Source organism: Heteronotia binoei, chromosome 5, assembly GCF_032191835.1.
Source record: "Heteronotia binoei isolate CCM8104 ecotype False Entrance Well chromosome 5, APGP_CSIRO_Hbin_v1, whole genome shotgun sequence".
Taxonomy (NCBI): domain Eukaryota; kingdom Metazoa; phylum Chordata; class Lepidosauria; order Squamata; family Gekkonidae; genus Heteronotia; species Heteronotia binoei.
In genome coordinates this window covers 141,763,660-141,778,556 of record NC_083227.1, presented here as the reverse complement: position 1 = coordinate 141,778,556, position 14,897 = coordinate 141,763,660, and the positions used below count along the sequence as shown (strand labels likewise).

General features: G+C 41.8%; 1 protein-coding gene across 2 annotated transcripts in view; it reads right to left on the bottom strand.

Annotated features, from left to right (window-relative positions):
• ARHGAP26 (Rho GTPase activating protein 26) overlaps nucleotides 1-14,897 on the bottom strand; it is a 537,491-nt gene that overhangs the window by 254,956 nt on the left and 267,638 nt on the right. For both annotated transcript variants that reach the window (XM_060240533.1, XM_060240534.1), the window contains exon 12: nucleotides 11,031-11,067. In XM_060240533.1, coding sequence (XP_060096516.1) covers nucleotides 11,031-11,067 — 37 coding nt within the window. The remainder of the gene's footprint in view (nucleotides 1-11,030; nucleotides 11,068-14,897) is intronic.

Here is a 14,897-nt window from a genome sequence, read left to right as displayed (position 1 = left end):
AAGGGAAGGCCTTGGCCTCTATGCCCTGCTTGTGACAACCGGTTGGCTTTTGCATGAAACACTACATTGGACTAAATGGAGCATTGGTCTGATCCAGCAGGATCTTCTTATGTTCTTAGTCTACATTATTGAGTTGTTGTTGTTGTTGTTGTTGTTGTTGTTTAAATGACCAGTACAGAGGGGGGGAAACTGGTCCCCCTAGGGCAGGGGTGTCAAACATTTGTTATGAGGGCCAGATCTGATATAAATGAGACCTTTTTGGGCCAGGGCATGTGTATACCTATTTAAAGCTAGGTAGCAGAGATATAAACTTTATAAAGGATACAGACAAGCACAATTAAATGGTTTTTTTAAAAAAAAACAACAACCTTAAAACATGCTTAAAATGTTAGCACTTGTTGGTATTAAAGGTGCTTTCTTTGCATTTCTCCCATGGGATCTAGGGAACTGGGCAAAGGGAGCTCTGGCTCTTTCCTTCCATCCTTCCCCAGTGGACCAGGAGTGGGAAGGAAGAGAGGCTTGGCTTAGTAGCTCTGCTGTGCAATTGAGAGAGCCTGGCAAAGCAAGCTCTGCCCTCCCCTCTCCCTTCCCAAGGGAGGAGCTTCAGCCAATGGAAAAAATAGAAGCACTGTTGAAGTTGTTAAATACGATAAGAGAAGAAGGGAAAATTCCAAAGACTTGGAGGGAAGCTGTAATTTCTTTGATTCCTAAGGAAGACAGAGATATCACAAGTGTAAAGAATTATAGACCAATCTCATTGTTGAATAATGACTATAAGATCTACTCAAGAATTTTAGCAGAGCGATTGAAGCAATATTTGATCAATTTTATAAACAAAGACCAAGCTGGATTTCTTCCTAAAAGACAAATAAGAGACAATGTAAGAGCTGTAATCAATGTCGTGGAATACTATGAGAAGCATCCAGAAAAGGAAGCAGCCCTATTTTTTGTCAATGCAGAGAAAGCCTTTGACAACTTGAATTGGGACTTTATGTTTGCGGTAATGGAAAAAATTAATTTAGGGGAACAATTTATAAAAATGACAAGAGCAATATATATGGACCAGTATGCAAAACTGTGTATAAATGCAGATCTTACCAAAGAATTGAAAGTGAGTAAAGGAACAAGGCAAGGATGTCCGTTATCACCATTGTTGTTTATAATGACTCTTGAAATTCTGCTACAACAAATTCAAAAAGACGAAGAAATAGAAGGTTTAAAAATCAGGAGATTCTCTTATAAATATAAAGCTTTTGCAGATGATATAGTGTTTATACTGGAGAATCCGATTCAAGTGTCACCATTGTTGCTAGCTAAGATAAAAGAGTATGGAGAATTAGCAGGATTATATATAAATAAAGAGAAATCGAAATTCTTATGTAAAAACATGCAACCAAATAAAATAAAAGAACTACAAAAGGTGACGGGTTGTGAAGTCACAACCAAAGTTAAATACCTTGGAATAGAGATAACAATGAAGAACATTGATCTATTCAAAAATAATTATGAAAAACTGTGGTGTAAGATGGACAAAGATTTGATGAAATGGAATAGGCTTAACTTGTCCTTACTGGGCAGGATAGCTGCAATTAAGATGAATATTTTGCCAAGAATAATGTATCTGTTTCAAACCATCCCGATTGTAAAAAACGCCAAACAATTTAGCAAATGGCAAAGGAAAATTTCTGACTTTATTTGGGCCGGAAAGAAACCAAGGATAAAGATGAAGATCTTAACGGATGCTAAAGAGAGAGGGGGTTTTCAACTCCCTGATTTAAGATTGTATCATGATGCAGTTTGTTTGACATGGATCAAAGATTGGATAATGCTGTTAGATAAAAAACCTTTATGGTTAGAAGCCCACGGAAATAAATTCGGCTGGCACATGTACATGTATTATGGGAAGAATAAAATGGACGGTTTTTTCTCTCACCACTATGTTAGAAATACTTTACTAAGTGCTTGGATAAAATACAAGAAATATGGGGACGAGAGAAAACTGCTGTGGATAGTGCCAGCAGAAGTAATAAAAATAACAGCTGAATCCGATGAAGAAAGAGAAATGTCATATAATCAACTGCTCAAGATTCAAGGAGACAAAATTGAATTAAAATCCTCGGAAGAGCTAAATAATAAGTATGATTGGTTACAAATGCAACAAATTAAAAGCTTGATGGAAAATGATATCAAATCGGAGGGAATTAGACGAGAACAAACAGAACTGGAAATGGTCCTGCTTGGTGATAATGAAAAACTGATATCAAAACTATATAAGTTATTATTGAAATGGTCCACAGAAGAAGAAGTAGTAAAGTCTCAAATGGTCAAATGGGCAATAAATGTGAATAGAGAAATACAAATGGATGCATGGGAACACCTTTGGAAGAACTCAATGAAGACATCAACTTGTCAGAGTATAAAAGAGAACTGTTTTAAGATGATGTATAGGTGGTATATGACTCCGAAAAAAATGGCTAAGATGAGCAAGAAAATGTCAGAAAGATGTTGGAAATGTAAAAAACATGAAGGTTCTTTCTTCCATATGTGGTGGACTTGTGAAAAAGCGAAAGAATATTGGAAGATGATACAACAAGAAATCTCCAAAATTCTGGGCTACGACTTCAAGAAAACTGCAGAGACATTTTTGCTTGAATTACAATTAGAAAAATTTCCAAAGGAAGACAGGACTCTAATTTGGTACTTGCTATCAGCTGCTAGGACTTTGTACGCGCAGCTTTGGAAGCAAGAAAAAATACCGGAGAAATGGGACTGGACCATGAAAATTTTATCGTGGTGTGAAATGGACAAACTAACTAGAACACTAAGAGACTATGATTTAGAGATATTTAAAAGGGAGTGGAGGAAATTTAAAGGATATATGGAGAAAGAGTGGAAAGTAAAAAGACATTGGACAATTTTTTAGTAGTAAGAACATATATATTGAATTTTGATCAGTTAGTAGTACCTTTAGTATTGAATTTGAATTTATAACCTCGGGGAAGTCAACATTGGAGGGAGGGGGGATTGAAATGTCATATGGGTTAATACTGAAATAATTAAGAAGTTTTGTAACCATATGCTATCAATAAATTGTTAAAACCCCCAAAAAATAGAGGCACTGTTTTGTAGCTCCTGTGCAATTGAACAAGCCTTGCAAAACAAGCTGTGATGCAGAAAGAAGCAAGAGAGAAGGAGAAGGAAGCAGATGACAGCCAGTTGCTCAGGGGCCTGATAAGAGCCCTCTGGGGGCCTGAGTTGGCCCCTGGGCTGCATGTTCAACACCCCAGGTCCAGGAAGGAGACCCCTGGTTTTGGGGGCTCCAACCTGCCAACAGCCACCTGGCCGGCAGGGAGAAGCCCCATCCCCAAGCCTCACCACTGGCAGCCACTCTTCTCCCTCCCCTCCTGCAAGATTTAAAGGGCCCTTAAGCTGATTGATGGGGAGCATGAACAGCTGGAGGGTCCTTTAAATCTTGCATGAGGGAGGGAGAAGGGTGGGCATGTGTGCGTGCAATCCAAGCTGTGAAATTGTGGCTTGGAGTGCAAATGCGCATGGGCCCCATTTCATCCCCAAACATTTAAAATATTTCTTTAAATGTGCAACCCTGGTTCCCAACATGATGATGTCACTTTTGTGTGAATTAATAAAATGCTTTAAATATCATTTAACAAGATGGGACTAAATGAGCTCAAAATGATGCTACCAAATCCATGCTTTAATTGTCTATCTTGGGTTTGATTGGTTTATCCAATTGTTTGGTTTATCCATATCTGCAGAGCATTCACCGTCTTGGCATTCAGAGAATTGACTACTCTTGGGACAGATTTATTTAGATCCCTCCCCCCTCTGTATTTTTCTGTAGTGAGAAGTGATAGTGTTCACCTGGATATTATGTACCCTCAGTCCTTCTGCAGTAAAACAATTTTTGGGTGCAGTCACACATACTAAATATTGCACTTTCAAGGCACTTTCATATGGATTTTGCTGTGTGAAATGACAAAATCCACTTTCAAACAGTTTCTGGATTGAAAATGTATTATTTAACACATATTGCCTTTCTGTAGTAAAAAGCTTTTAAACCTTATGCCTTTTTAGTCCTTATCCCAGATTTGGGTGAAGGGAAGGACAGGAGTTTGACAGGTGTTTTTTACTGGTGACTAATAGGCATTCTGCACATGTTCACAGACATACATTACTTCACACAAGCAAGTTACAGCAAGGTGGTTCGCAATTAATGATTAAAACCAGACACCAGACTGAATGCAAGGAGACATTCATTTTCCTGCTCTTCCTCCCTCCTATTGCTATTTCTGAGGCAAATTTCCCACTGCAAACAGAAAAGACAACCATGATTTTGACCACCTCCCTGGGGAACCCCTGGATCTCTAACCCTGATCTCTCAATCTCCATACCATCAGTTGTAACCATTCTGGATCTGGGTGTAGCTCAGGACCTTGGTGTAATAAATCCGGTCTGAGGGGCAGTCTCCATGGTTCTGAGGTTGCCATCTGTACCAGGCTGAAGAACCATGGTCTCCTTGCAGGGCTGGCGGTGGGAAAGCATACAGGAGTCCTTTGGGCCATGGGTGCATCAGTGCATCTACCCCTTCTGCAGCTGGCTCTTTGAATCTGGAAATGAATTGGTCCACTTGACAGTTTCTCGAGGTTGCTAGAAGATCCATTACAGGAAGTCCAAATCTGTTCACTATCTGGGTGAAGACTTCTCTGTTCAAGGTCCACTCTCCCGGGTCCAGATCCTCCCTGCTCAGCCAGTCCGCCTGGCAGTTGGCCTGGCCCTTGAGGTGCTCCGCTCTTATGCTTGTGACATTCTCTTCTGCCCACAGAAGCAGAGCTCATGCTTTCTGAAAGAGGGACTTTGATCTAGTGCCCCCTTGCTGGTTTATATGGGCCTTTGTTGTCATGTTGTCGGTGCACATGAGAACGTTGCGGTCCTTCAGCAAGTGGCTAAAGGCTACTAGTGCCAGTCTGACTGCCTGTAGTTCCAGCCAGCTGATGCTGTGTTTCATTTTTGTCTCTGACCATTTTCCTTGTGTTACCTGATACCCACAGAGCACTCCTCAGCCTTGCTTGCTGGCATCTGTTGTGGCCACCATCGGGCCCTCAGGTAGCTCCTCCATCGGGCCCTCCCCCCCAGCACTGGAACGGGCTCACCACGTGGGCTCACCAGCCGTTTTTGTTTCCCACGGCGTCTAGTCACTTCCTTCCCGATGGCCAACTTCTTAGTCACTTTCTTCAGGCGCAGAGGGGAGTGGGAGCCTGCAGGCTCGGACCACTCAACCTCCCTGTCGCCACTGCTGTTGTTTGCCGTGGGGGCTTCTTCTCAACCTCCCTGATGGCTGTTTCGTTGCTTGCTGCGATCTTACTCATTCCCTCCTTCACCTTAGAAGCCTCGGGGGTTAAGGGGTCTGGTGCCGCTACTTCCTCTGACTCCGTCCGAAGCCTCAGATGAGGGAGGGGGCCTCTTCCTGCCAATCGTCTTGGACAGCATGGGAACAGCCTCTGCAGCCGGCATTCCCTGATTGCTCATGCTTTGAGCTGCTGCAAAACTCTCTTCCCCAGGCTCTGCTTGTAAACAATGCCACGTGCTCGCCTTTTTTTCTTTTAAAGCTTGGAGCAGGAGCTCAAGCGACCTATTGAGCACAGGGCTATACAGAACTGGAGAGGTCAACCTGGTCTCTGTGATAGGAGCCACACATAACAAAAGAAATTTGCATAGACCTATCGAGCGAGCAGAGGTGTGACCTAACCACTTCTGGATGACTTCCCTCCACTGAAGGAGAACTCGGGGTTCACCAATATGTTATAATAGATTACTGGAAGGAGAGGCATTGTCTCAAATTCTCCATCACTTCCTCCAGCATCTTTGGATTGTTTGTTGGCAAGCAGGTTATTTCAAATAAGATAAATTATCAGACTACCCGAAGGATGCAGAATCAAAGGCAGTTCCTGTGAATGCATACCACTAGAAATGTGATAACAAGAATTAAATCAGACCCGGAAATGCTTCCCCATTTCAAATTGTTCTTCTTTGGATCTCTATCACATAAAACCATTTAAAAACTTTAGCATGACACCTTCACAGAAAAAAATATTTTGGTGAGCAGAGAATATAGGCAATACTTGATTTCCCTAGAAGAAATCAACAACACAGAGCCTGTGCTCTTTTGTGTGTGTTCAGGTAAGGGACATATATACCAGTTTTAAAACTAAAGATAAATTATCTGCAGCTTTTAAGGGAACTGATTTCATATCCAATATACAACTGGCCTTGTAACTGCTCCACCACCACCATTCACTTACACTGCTGCTGCAGACACTGCTTAACCGCATTGTGGACAGAACCTATTATGGGCCTGTGACAGAAATCCTAAAAATGGCGCCACCCAGAGCAGGGGTGCTGAACTCATTTGTTATGAGGGCCGGATCTGACATAAAAGAGACCTTGTTGGGCCGGGCCATGTCTGGTTGGGCCGAGTCATGTCAGGCTGGGTCATGTGTGTAACTATTTAAGAGCAGGTAGCAGAGATATAAATTTTATAAAGAACACAGATAAACACAAATATATATTTTTAAAAAATTTAAAACATGCTTAAAACATTAGCACTCATTGGTCTTAAAGGTGCTTTCTTTCTGTTTCTCCCATGGGATCCAGGGAACTGGGCCAAGGAAGCTCTGGCTCTTTCCTTCCTTCCTTTCCTAGGGATTTGTGCGGGGGGGGGGGGTGAGCCTCAGTCAATAGAAGGAAGAGGCTTGGCTCAGTAGCTATGCTGTGTAATCCAGAGAGTCTAGGAAAGCAAGCTATTCCTCCTCAAGGAAGGAGCCTCAGCCAATGGAGAAAACAGAGGTTTTGTTCTGTAGCTCCTGTGCAATTGAGCAAGCCTTGCAAAGCAAGCTGTTATGCAGAAGGAAGCAAGAGAGAGGGAGAAGGAAGCAAGGGCAGCCATTCACTTGGGGGCCTGATAGGAGCCCTCCAGGGGCCTGATTCGGCCCTCGAACTACATGTTTGACACCCCTGACCTAGAGTGTCTGGGACCTTGGATCCATGGAAATTCCATTAGAGTGAGGCATTCATTTCTATTCCACATTGGACCATCATGGCAGACATAATCCCTTTTAAACCCAGGACAATCCAGTTTGGAGCAGGCCACCTGTAATGAAAGTTCAGAGCCCTTACCTGGTACTTGCTGGAGGTGGGACTATATTTTATAATGCTCTGCTTGGTAACAGCAGCCTCTGACATCAAAGATGGGGATTTGTATGGGATTGGAGAAATTAGTTTGTCGCTTTTCAAAAGGAGACTGGCTTAGTTCCAATTCCATTTACCATATCTGGATATTTGGGGTTTTTTCTTAAGTTTTCAGTCTTCCGTGGAAACTGGGTCCACAAGAGGTTGGGTAAGATGTAACAATCCCTTCATCCTCTTGTCACCACAAGAAACTTTGCACATGCTCCTGCGGAACCTTATACAGGGTAAGTAACACGTGCTTAGCTTAGTTAGTTTAACTTTATTGATTTTTGTTTGAATCTTTCTGTGCTGTTGCTGATGTGTGCTTTTCCCAGTATTTTGTTTACGCCTTTTCCCATTCCTATTTAAATTCAGCCACCTTTTCCTGCCCTGCCCTTCTTTCACAATAGACCTTTTTAGAAAGATTTTTTAGTGGGAGGAGCTCTTGCTTAGTACACCCTGTTTCTCTGGGATATTTCTTTTAATCTCTTCCCCATATGCTGGACTGCATGGGTGCTATGGGGTTGGTTATAAGGTATTCTGTTGTTGCTTTAGTACTGTGATATAAGATTACCTTCTCAGTCTAGACATTCTCAGGAAGTGGTAGCAACTGGTTACCAGGATACCTTCCAGGGAACCATTGGTTTAGGGAATTTTCTAGCAAGGAAACACAAAATTACCCCTTTCCTACCATAACATAGCCGTATCTGCACTGTTTGATCAGGAATAACAGCAGAGAAAAGAATATCTTCCTTTTTTAAGGACGCTACTTGAGAGACTGCACAAGAATTTGCTGAGCAAACAGACCCATATGAAGAATGTGTTGGCTTCAATTCAAATATCTGTATATGTTGGAAATGACAGAAAGGAGAACGAAAAGAGAACAAAGTCATTGCCAATCCAACTTTTCTTAGTGAATTTAATTCAGAAGATTGTTAAACAGTTACGGAAACTTTCTCTCAAAGATTTCTAATTATTTGTTGTACAAATATAGGCCTCCCACAACCAGAGCCATAGAAAGGACCATAAGCATGTCAACAGCAACAAAGCATGTCCATACCATGAATTGCAACAAATAGTAGGGCTGCCAAGTTCCCCTGCCCAGGAGGTTCCCAACCCGCCGGCCCACACTGGGCTGGCAGGAGAAACCTCCCCCGATGTCAGCGGCGTGATGACATCACCTGGAAGTGACGTCATTGTGCCGGTGACGTTGCACGCCAGCCTCTCTAGGCATTTCTGGGAAAACTCTATGGTCTTCCTGGACGCTCTTAGCCATTTGGGAGATAAAAACTCTATGGTACCTATGGTACCTATTTCGCGTGTGTGAAAGTCCTCTGCAGGGGCACGGAGAGGGCTTGGCAACCCTAACAAATAGCCATATGGCAACATCAGGCCTCAGATTCAGTGGGAGCACAGCTCCTGAACCTTTCTGACAGTTCCATCTCCTCCTTCCCACTTTGTCCATTGAATAGTAGGTGCAGCTGCATAACAATCCCTGGATGAGCTCCACCACCTTTTTTCCTACAAAACTACCCCTGGGCAACATCAAATGGAAGTCAGAACACCCAAACAGAACCCATGAAGTAGTTCTTCTCCCTTCCTTTGTTTTCTGGATCCAGACATGGTTCTGCTTCCATGTGAAATTAGCATCAAGTGTTTGAATGCACTTAAGCATTCAAAAACAAAGAAATAAAAAACAAGGCAACTATGGCATGCCTTTACAACTTTTAACAGTTCCACATCTCTGCGTAGCATCCAAAGAAATTCTCAGCGCTATCTGGAGAATCAATTGCTAATGTGCCTTGTATCAAATTGCTCTATTATGCCTAGTTCAACCTTTTTAAACAACATGAGCTGCAGCAAACACTTCGCAGACACAATGGGAAGACTATGTTGACAGAATTGTATAGCCTATCGAGGCGTAATTGCCTCTAATTGCACCATCTTGTATAGCTCACTGGTTCTGTTAAAGAAATGACAGGTACATAAATCTTGGACTGAAAGAGGAAAGAGGAGATCCAAGAGAGGAAAGTGTAGGTTTAAAATTATATGCCATTTATCAATAGCTGAGAAGAAAGGCTGAGCAACAGCATAGTGTTCGGTCAGCCAGACTGACCTAACAGCTGAAGGATTTGTGCCATATGCCTCCCTTTAATGCTTGTGCTACTTCTCAGATTTACTGGGGACAACATTCTATTTATAAAGACACACCACCAGACGGAATCCCTTAGCAATAAAAGGGATGATGATCTCACAAACTGAGCATTGCCTGTCTTTAAAAACACATACACATGCAGCAGGATTCCCCCTCTCAGCTATCATTCACTCTCTTCCAAATATTTCTGAACTGGCATGTTTAAAGAAGGGGCCAGTATTTAGTGTTCTCGAAATGAATGTTACACAAATACAGAAAAGAAAACCCACGACAACTTCGTACTCCCAAAGGCAGGATAAACTGGAGCTCTGCGGCCGTTTCAGCGTACAACACAAAGGTTAGAATCAAAGCAGGCAGACATCTGCGGACTGGCAGAATGCTTAAAAAAAAAAGAACTCTGAAATTTGGATTGCCCTCTACACACCTCACAGGCACTCTGTTTTGCCCACTGTTTAAAGTTAAAACAGAAAATATTTACATAGTTCTATTTTTTTGCATGAAGAATAGTTTAGCAAAGGTCCAGGGTCAGGGTCAGCTTCAAGACTTTGACAAGGGAGCTCGGGGGCCTGAGTGGCTTACATGCCATGACATCATTTTCATGTCAAATCACACCAGAAATTGAAGGAAATGGTCATAAAACCATACAGGTGCCACCAGTTCCTAGAATGATACGATCTCACTTCTGGATTTTCCATGGAAGTGACATCACAGAACGCCAGCATGCTCCTCCCCCTTCTCCTGCTGCCGCTTGAAGCAGCAGCAGGCAAAAAGCCATAGCTGCTTTGACACACACTTTTAGTACCACAAGACTACTCAGGTCTACCAATCAGCATTTAAGGAAGCTAAAACAAGAAACAGAAGAACCTTCATTCTCCTTGATTCACTTCTGCAAATTTCCATGCCTTGTTTGTGAAAAAAGTGAAACAAAGGCACTTTAGTAATTTGTCAAAAGAAACAATCTGTGATACATCCAGCTCTAGAACTCTGCAGCAACTGGATGGCACCCAGCAACCATACTTGCACTATCTTAAAATACAATGCCCTTTTTAATGTAATATGTATGCATTGTATTACATAAAGGTAAAGGTAGTCCCCTGTGTTTCCGACTCTGGGGTGACATCCCATCACGACGTTTTCACAGCACTTTTCACAGTGTGGTTTACCATTGCCTTTCCCAATCAGCTACACTTTCCCCCCAGCAAGCTGGGTACTCATTTTATCGACCTCAGAAGGATGGAAGGCTGAGTCAACCTTGATTCGGCTATCCGAACCCAGCTTCCGCCAGGATCAAACTCAGGGCATGAGCAGAGAGCTCAGACTGCAGTACTGCAGCTTTACCACTCTGCACCATGAGGCTCCTATCATATTATAGAAGGGGCTTCAAAAACAATTATCAGCCTGTTTTGGCCATTTTACTGTCACAGAAAACTACTCAATACTCAAATCTCTAAAGCATCAATATGCATGATGGCCAGACAAAATTCAGTAGTACAGCCCTACATAATCATTGGACAAAATGCTATTTGCAATGCCACCTACTGGCTTATGAGAGACAACAATACAATCTTACAAAACATTTTCTACACACACACACACACACATACAATCAATCAAAAAATAAGTTACTTACTGCCTTCACTTTGGTTGTCTTTGTTTGAGTTATAGACCTGAAAAAAAATAATGAAAAGACTTAATTTTGGGCAATATTTGTATTACGGTATTAAGATATTAAAAAAGAAAAGACATAGATTGATGGAGAAGAAGAAGATATTGGATTTATATCCCGCCCTCCACTCCGAAGAGTCTCAGAGCGGCTCACAATCTCCTTTACCTTCCTCCCCCACAACAGACACCCTTTGAGGTGGGTGGGGCTGAGAGAGCTCTCCCAGAAGCTGTCCTTTCAAGGACAACCTCTGCCAGAGCTATGGCTGACCCAAGGCCATTCCAGCAGGTGCAAGTGGAGGAGTGGGGAATCAAACCCGGTTCTCCCAGATAAGAGTCCGCACACTTAACCACTACACCAAACTGGTGTAGTGTATTAAACTAACACATTTTACTTACACAAAAATTGCACTTTAACTGGCTGATGAACGAGATGTGTGAGGGTAAAGCTATGGTCACTGGGAAGGACCAGGGCTTTTTTTCATTTTCTTTTACACAGTTAAAACTGATGTGGAACATAAGGGGAAGGGGAGGTAGACAATTTTTATCTCTCCACTCTCCCTCTTGCTTATTTTGGTGCCATTCGCAGGCATACTATTTGTTAACTTGGAGAGCCAGTTTGGTGTAGTGGTTAAGTGTGCGGACAATTGTCTGGGAGAATCAGGTTTGATTCCCCACTCCTCCACTTGCACCTGCTGGAATGGCCTTGGGTCAGCCATAGCTCTGGCAGAGGTTGTCCTTGAAAGGGCAGCTGCTGTGAGAGCCCTCTCCAGCCCCACCCACCTCACAGGGTGTCTGTTGTGGGGGAGGAAGGTAAAGGAGATTGTGAGCCGCTCTGAGACTCTTCGGAGTGGAGGGCGAGATATAAATCCAATATCATCATCTTCTTAAAATTACATGAAAATTTAATTTAAACATAATATTGGTAGGTATGCATGCTATCTTCAATGTACCCCCAACATGTTGTTTAAACCAAGTTCTCAGCTGCTTCACAAGAAATTTTATCATGCTAGAGATCCAAAGCCTAGTGAACATTGCACCAGCATGTTAATCTTGAACATGCAACATCGTTACGTGTACAGGAAGGCAGTTTAAACAATATTGGGCATATGTAGATCACATGACTAAAGTCTTCTAATTGACATTTCTTTTTTATTTTATACATTAGCTGTTTTTTCTTCATGTTTAAATGAGGCCCAATTGGCTGGGTACAAGGGGAAAGGAGATTAGAAGGCATCTATAATTGTACAGAATAAGGAGGATTCCTTTGAGCCCCAGCAGTTGCTCAAAAGGATACTGGACTTAGCATGCCAGCACAAACAACATTTTTGAAGTGTTCGCAGTGCTGTGCTAAACCAGGGAATGGGCATGAGGTGGGACATTCCACTTAATACTTCAGTTCTTACTGAATATGGATGAGAAACATGAAGGGTTGAACGTAAGCCCAAGAAGTAGTTATGTGTTCTAGCCCTTAATGAAGGATATTTGAGAGGTTGAAAGGACAGAAGTCTCTACTCAGTTCTTCAGTGAATAGAAGTTAGTATCAGTCATGCTCCCCACCCACCCTCCAAAAAATAACACGACTTAGAATTCTGTGGTATAATGGAAGCTTAATTTCTTTTTTCTCTTTAGTTTTCAGAACACAATTAAAATAATACTTTCAGGTGTTTCCAGTCTCAAAAAAATAGATTCCATCAGTGGCATCATTCCTATTATCCCACCGGACACTTTAAGGGCCACAATTAGACCACACTCAGCTCAACAAAAGCTGCTTTTTCCATGTAAAAAGTTTGATGTGGCTATTTCCACCACAATCACATTTTGTGGCTTAGAAAACTGAAGAAACCACAAAGTCTATAAAAAGTTCAGCCATCTTTCAAAGTGAACAGCAGTGTTCTACAAGCTGTAAAATTTCTCAAAAACTCATACTTTTAGCAAAGGAACAATGTCACCACATTCATTTCTTGCCTTTCTCTTTAACAACACAACTACTTTTGCTGGTCTTATTCTCGCTGGGAACTTACTGATACCCCAGTGCCATTAAGCTAAGAGGAAACTGCAGGGCTAGTTTAAAGAACACATGGTGGTATAAGTGGTATATATGGATCTGTATTCTATCCAGCCCTCAAATGCAATTACCAACACTCAATTACAGTGCAATCCCACATACAGTTACTCCAGTCTAGAGTAACTCTGTATAGGATTGCATGATTAGTCACATAACCAATCACCATTATACGAGAATGAGACCCATTGTTATATTGAAGTTAGTGTGCTGTATTAGAAATTTAGGTTCAAAAATCTCTTCTCAGCCATGAAGCTGGCTGGCTGAGACCTTTGGCCAGTCACAGTCTCTCAGTCTAATGTACCTCACAGGTTCATACGAGGATAAAGTGAGGAAACTGAGAACCATGTACATCTCCCTGAGTTCCCTGGAGGAAGAACAGGATAAAAATGTACTAGGCATAGAGGTATGTGCAAACAGAACACTTTTACCTCTAGTTCTACTTCATTCATTTTAAAAATTTATATCCTCCCCATAGTAGCAGACTGAAATGCTGCATTAAAACAAACCACTTTAAAAAGGCACAGAACAGATCTAACAGTCCTTTAAGTACCACACCAACAATTTGATTAACCTCTAAATATTAACTAAATTTAACAGCCCTCAAAAAAATTCAAGTTGCTAAATTACGCTTGGAAGTCCAAGAGAGAAGAGGGGCTTCAAAGGAGAGGGGTCCAATGCCATGAAGTTCTATAACCTGGGACCACAACAGAGAAGGCCTTGTCCCAACTTCCAAGCCTCATTTGCAACAATGTAGGGCTTTGCACTGAGCTATGTAAAAGCACGAAGAAGATATTGGATTTATATCCCACTCTCCACTCCGAAGAGTCTCAGAGCGGCTCACAATCTCCTTTATCTTCCTCCCCCACAACAGACACCCTGTGAGGTTGGTGGGGCTGGAGAAGGCTCTCACAGCAGCTGCCCTTTCAAGGACAACCTCTGCCAGAGCTATGGCTGACCCAAGGCCATGCTAGCAGGTGCAAGTGGAGGAGTGGGGAATCAAACCCGGTTCTCCCAGAGTCCGCACACTTAACCACTACACCAAACTGGCTCTCCATGATCAAAGCATTTTACCTCCCTGTCCCTAAAACAAGAAAATTAAACTACAATCAACTGTTGTTTGTTCCCATACCCCTCCCATACACACCAGTTACAAAGTTGGGGAGGGGGAAGTTTGTTACAACATACAGAAATGTCTGTACTCACTTCATTATTGACTTGTGTGGTAAATTTTGTAGATACTCCACTTAAAAACAACAACCACCCGAGATCCATTGATTTACACTGAAGCCTTTACATGATATATCATAGCGTGCAGTTAAATGTCAAGTGTTTCTCCAGAAGTACTAAACAATTACTTTTTATATTGTATTGTACTTTCCCAAAGTCATTTCCCAACTGCTAGGGCATTTATAGCTAACTGGAAGATCTTATAAAAGCATTATTTCATTTATCATACTTGCAAATTTATAGTTTGTGTACTTATATTTAATAATAATAATAATAATAATAATAATAATAATAAATTTTTATTTATATCCCGCCCACCCCGCCTAAGCAGGCTTAGGGCAGCTAACAACATCCATAAAATATACACTACAGTAGTTATGCAAGACGTTAAAATCGACATTATCTAAAAACCATTCTAAATTCACATTCACAATTCACATTTAACATAATTTGACAGTAACAGTGATGTTCTTGGCGCTATTTCTGTCAGTTTACGTGATAGCGAAGATCCCTGAGGCAAAATCATTTTGGCCGATCCAT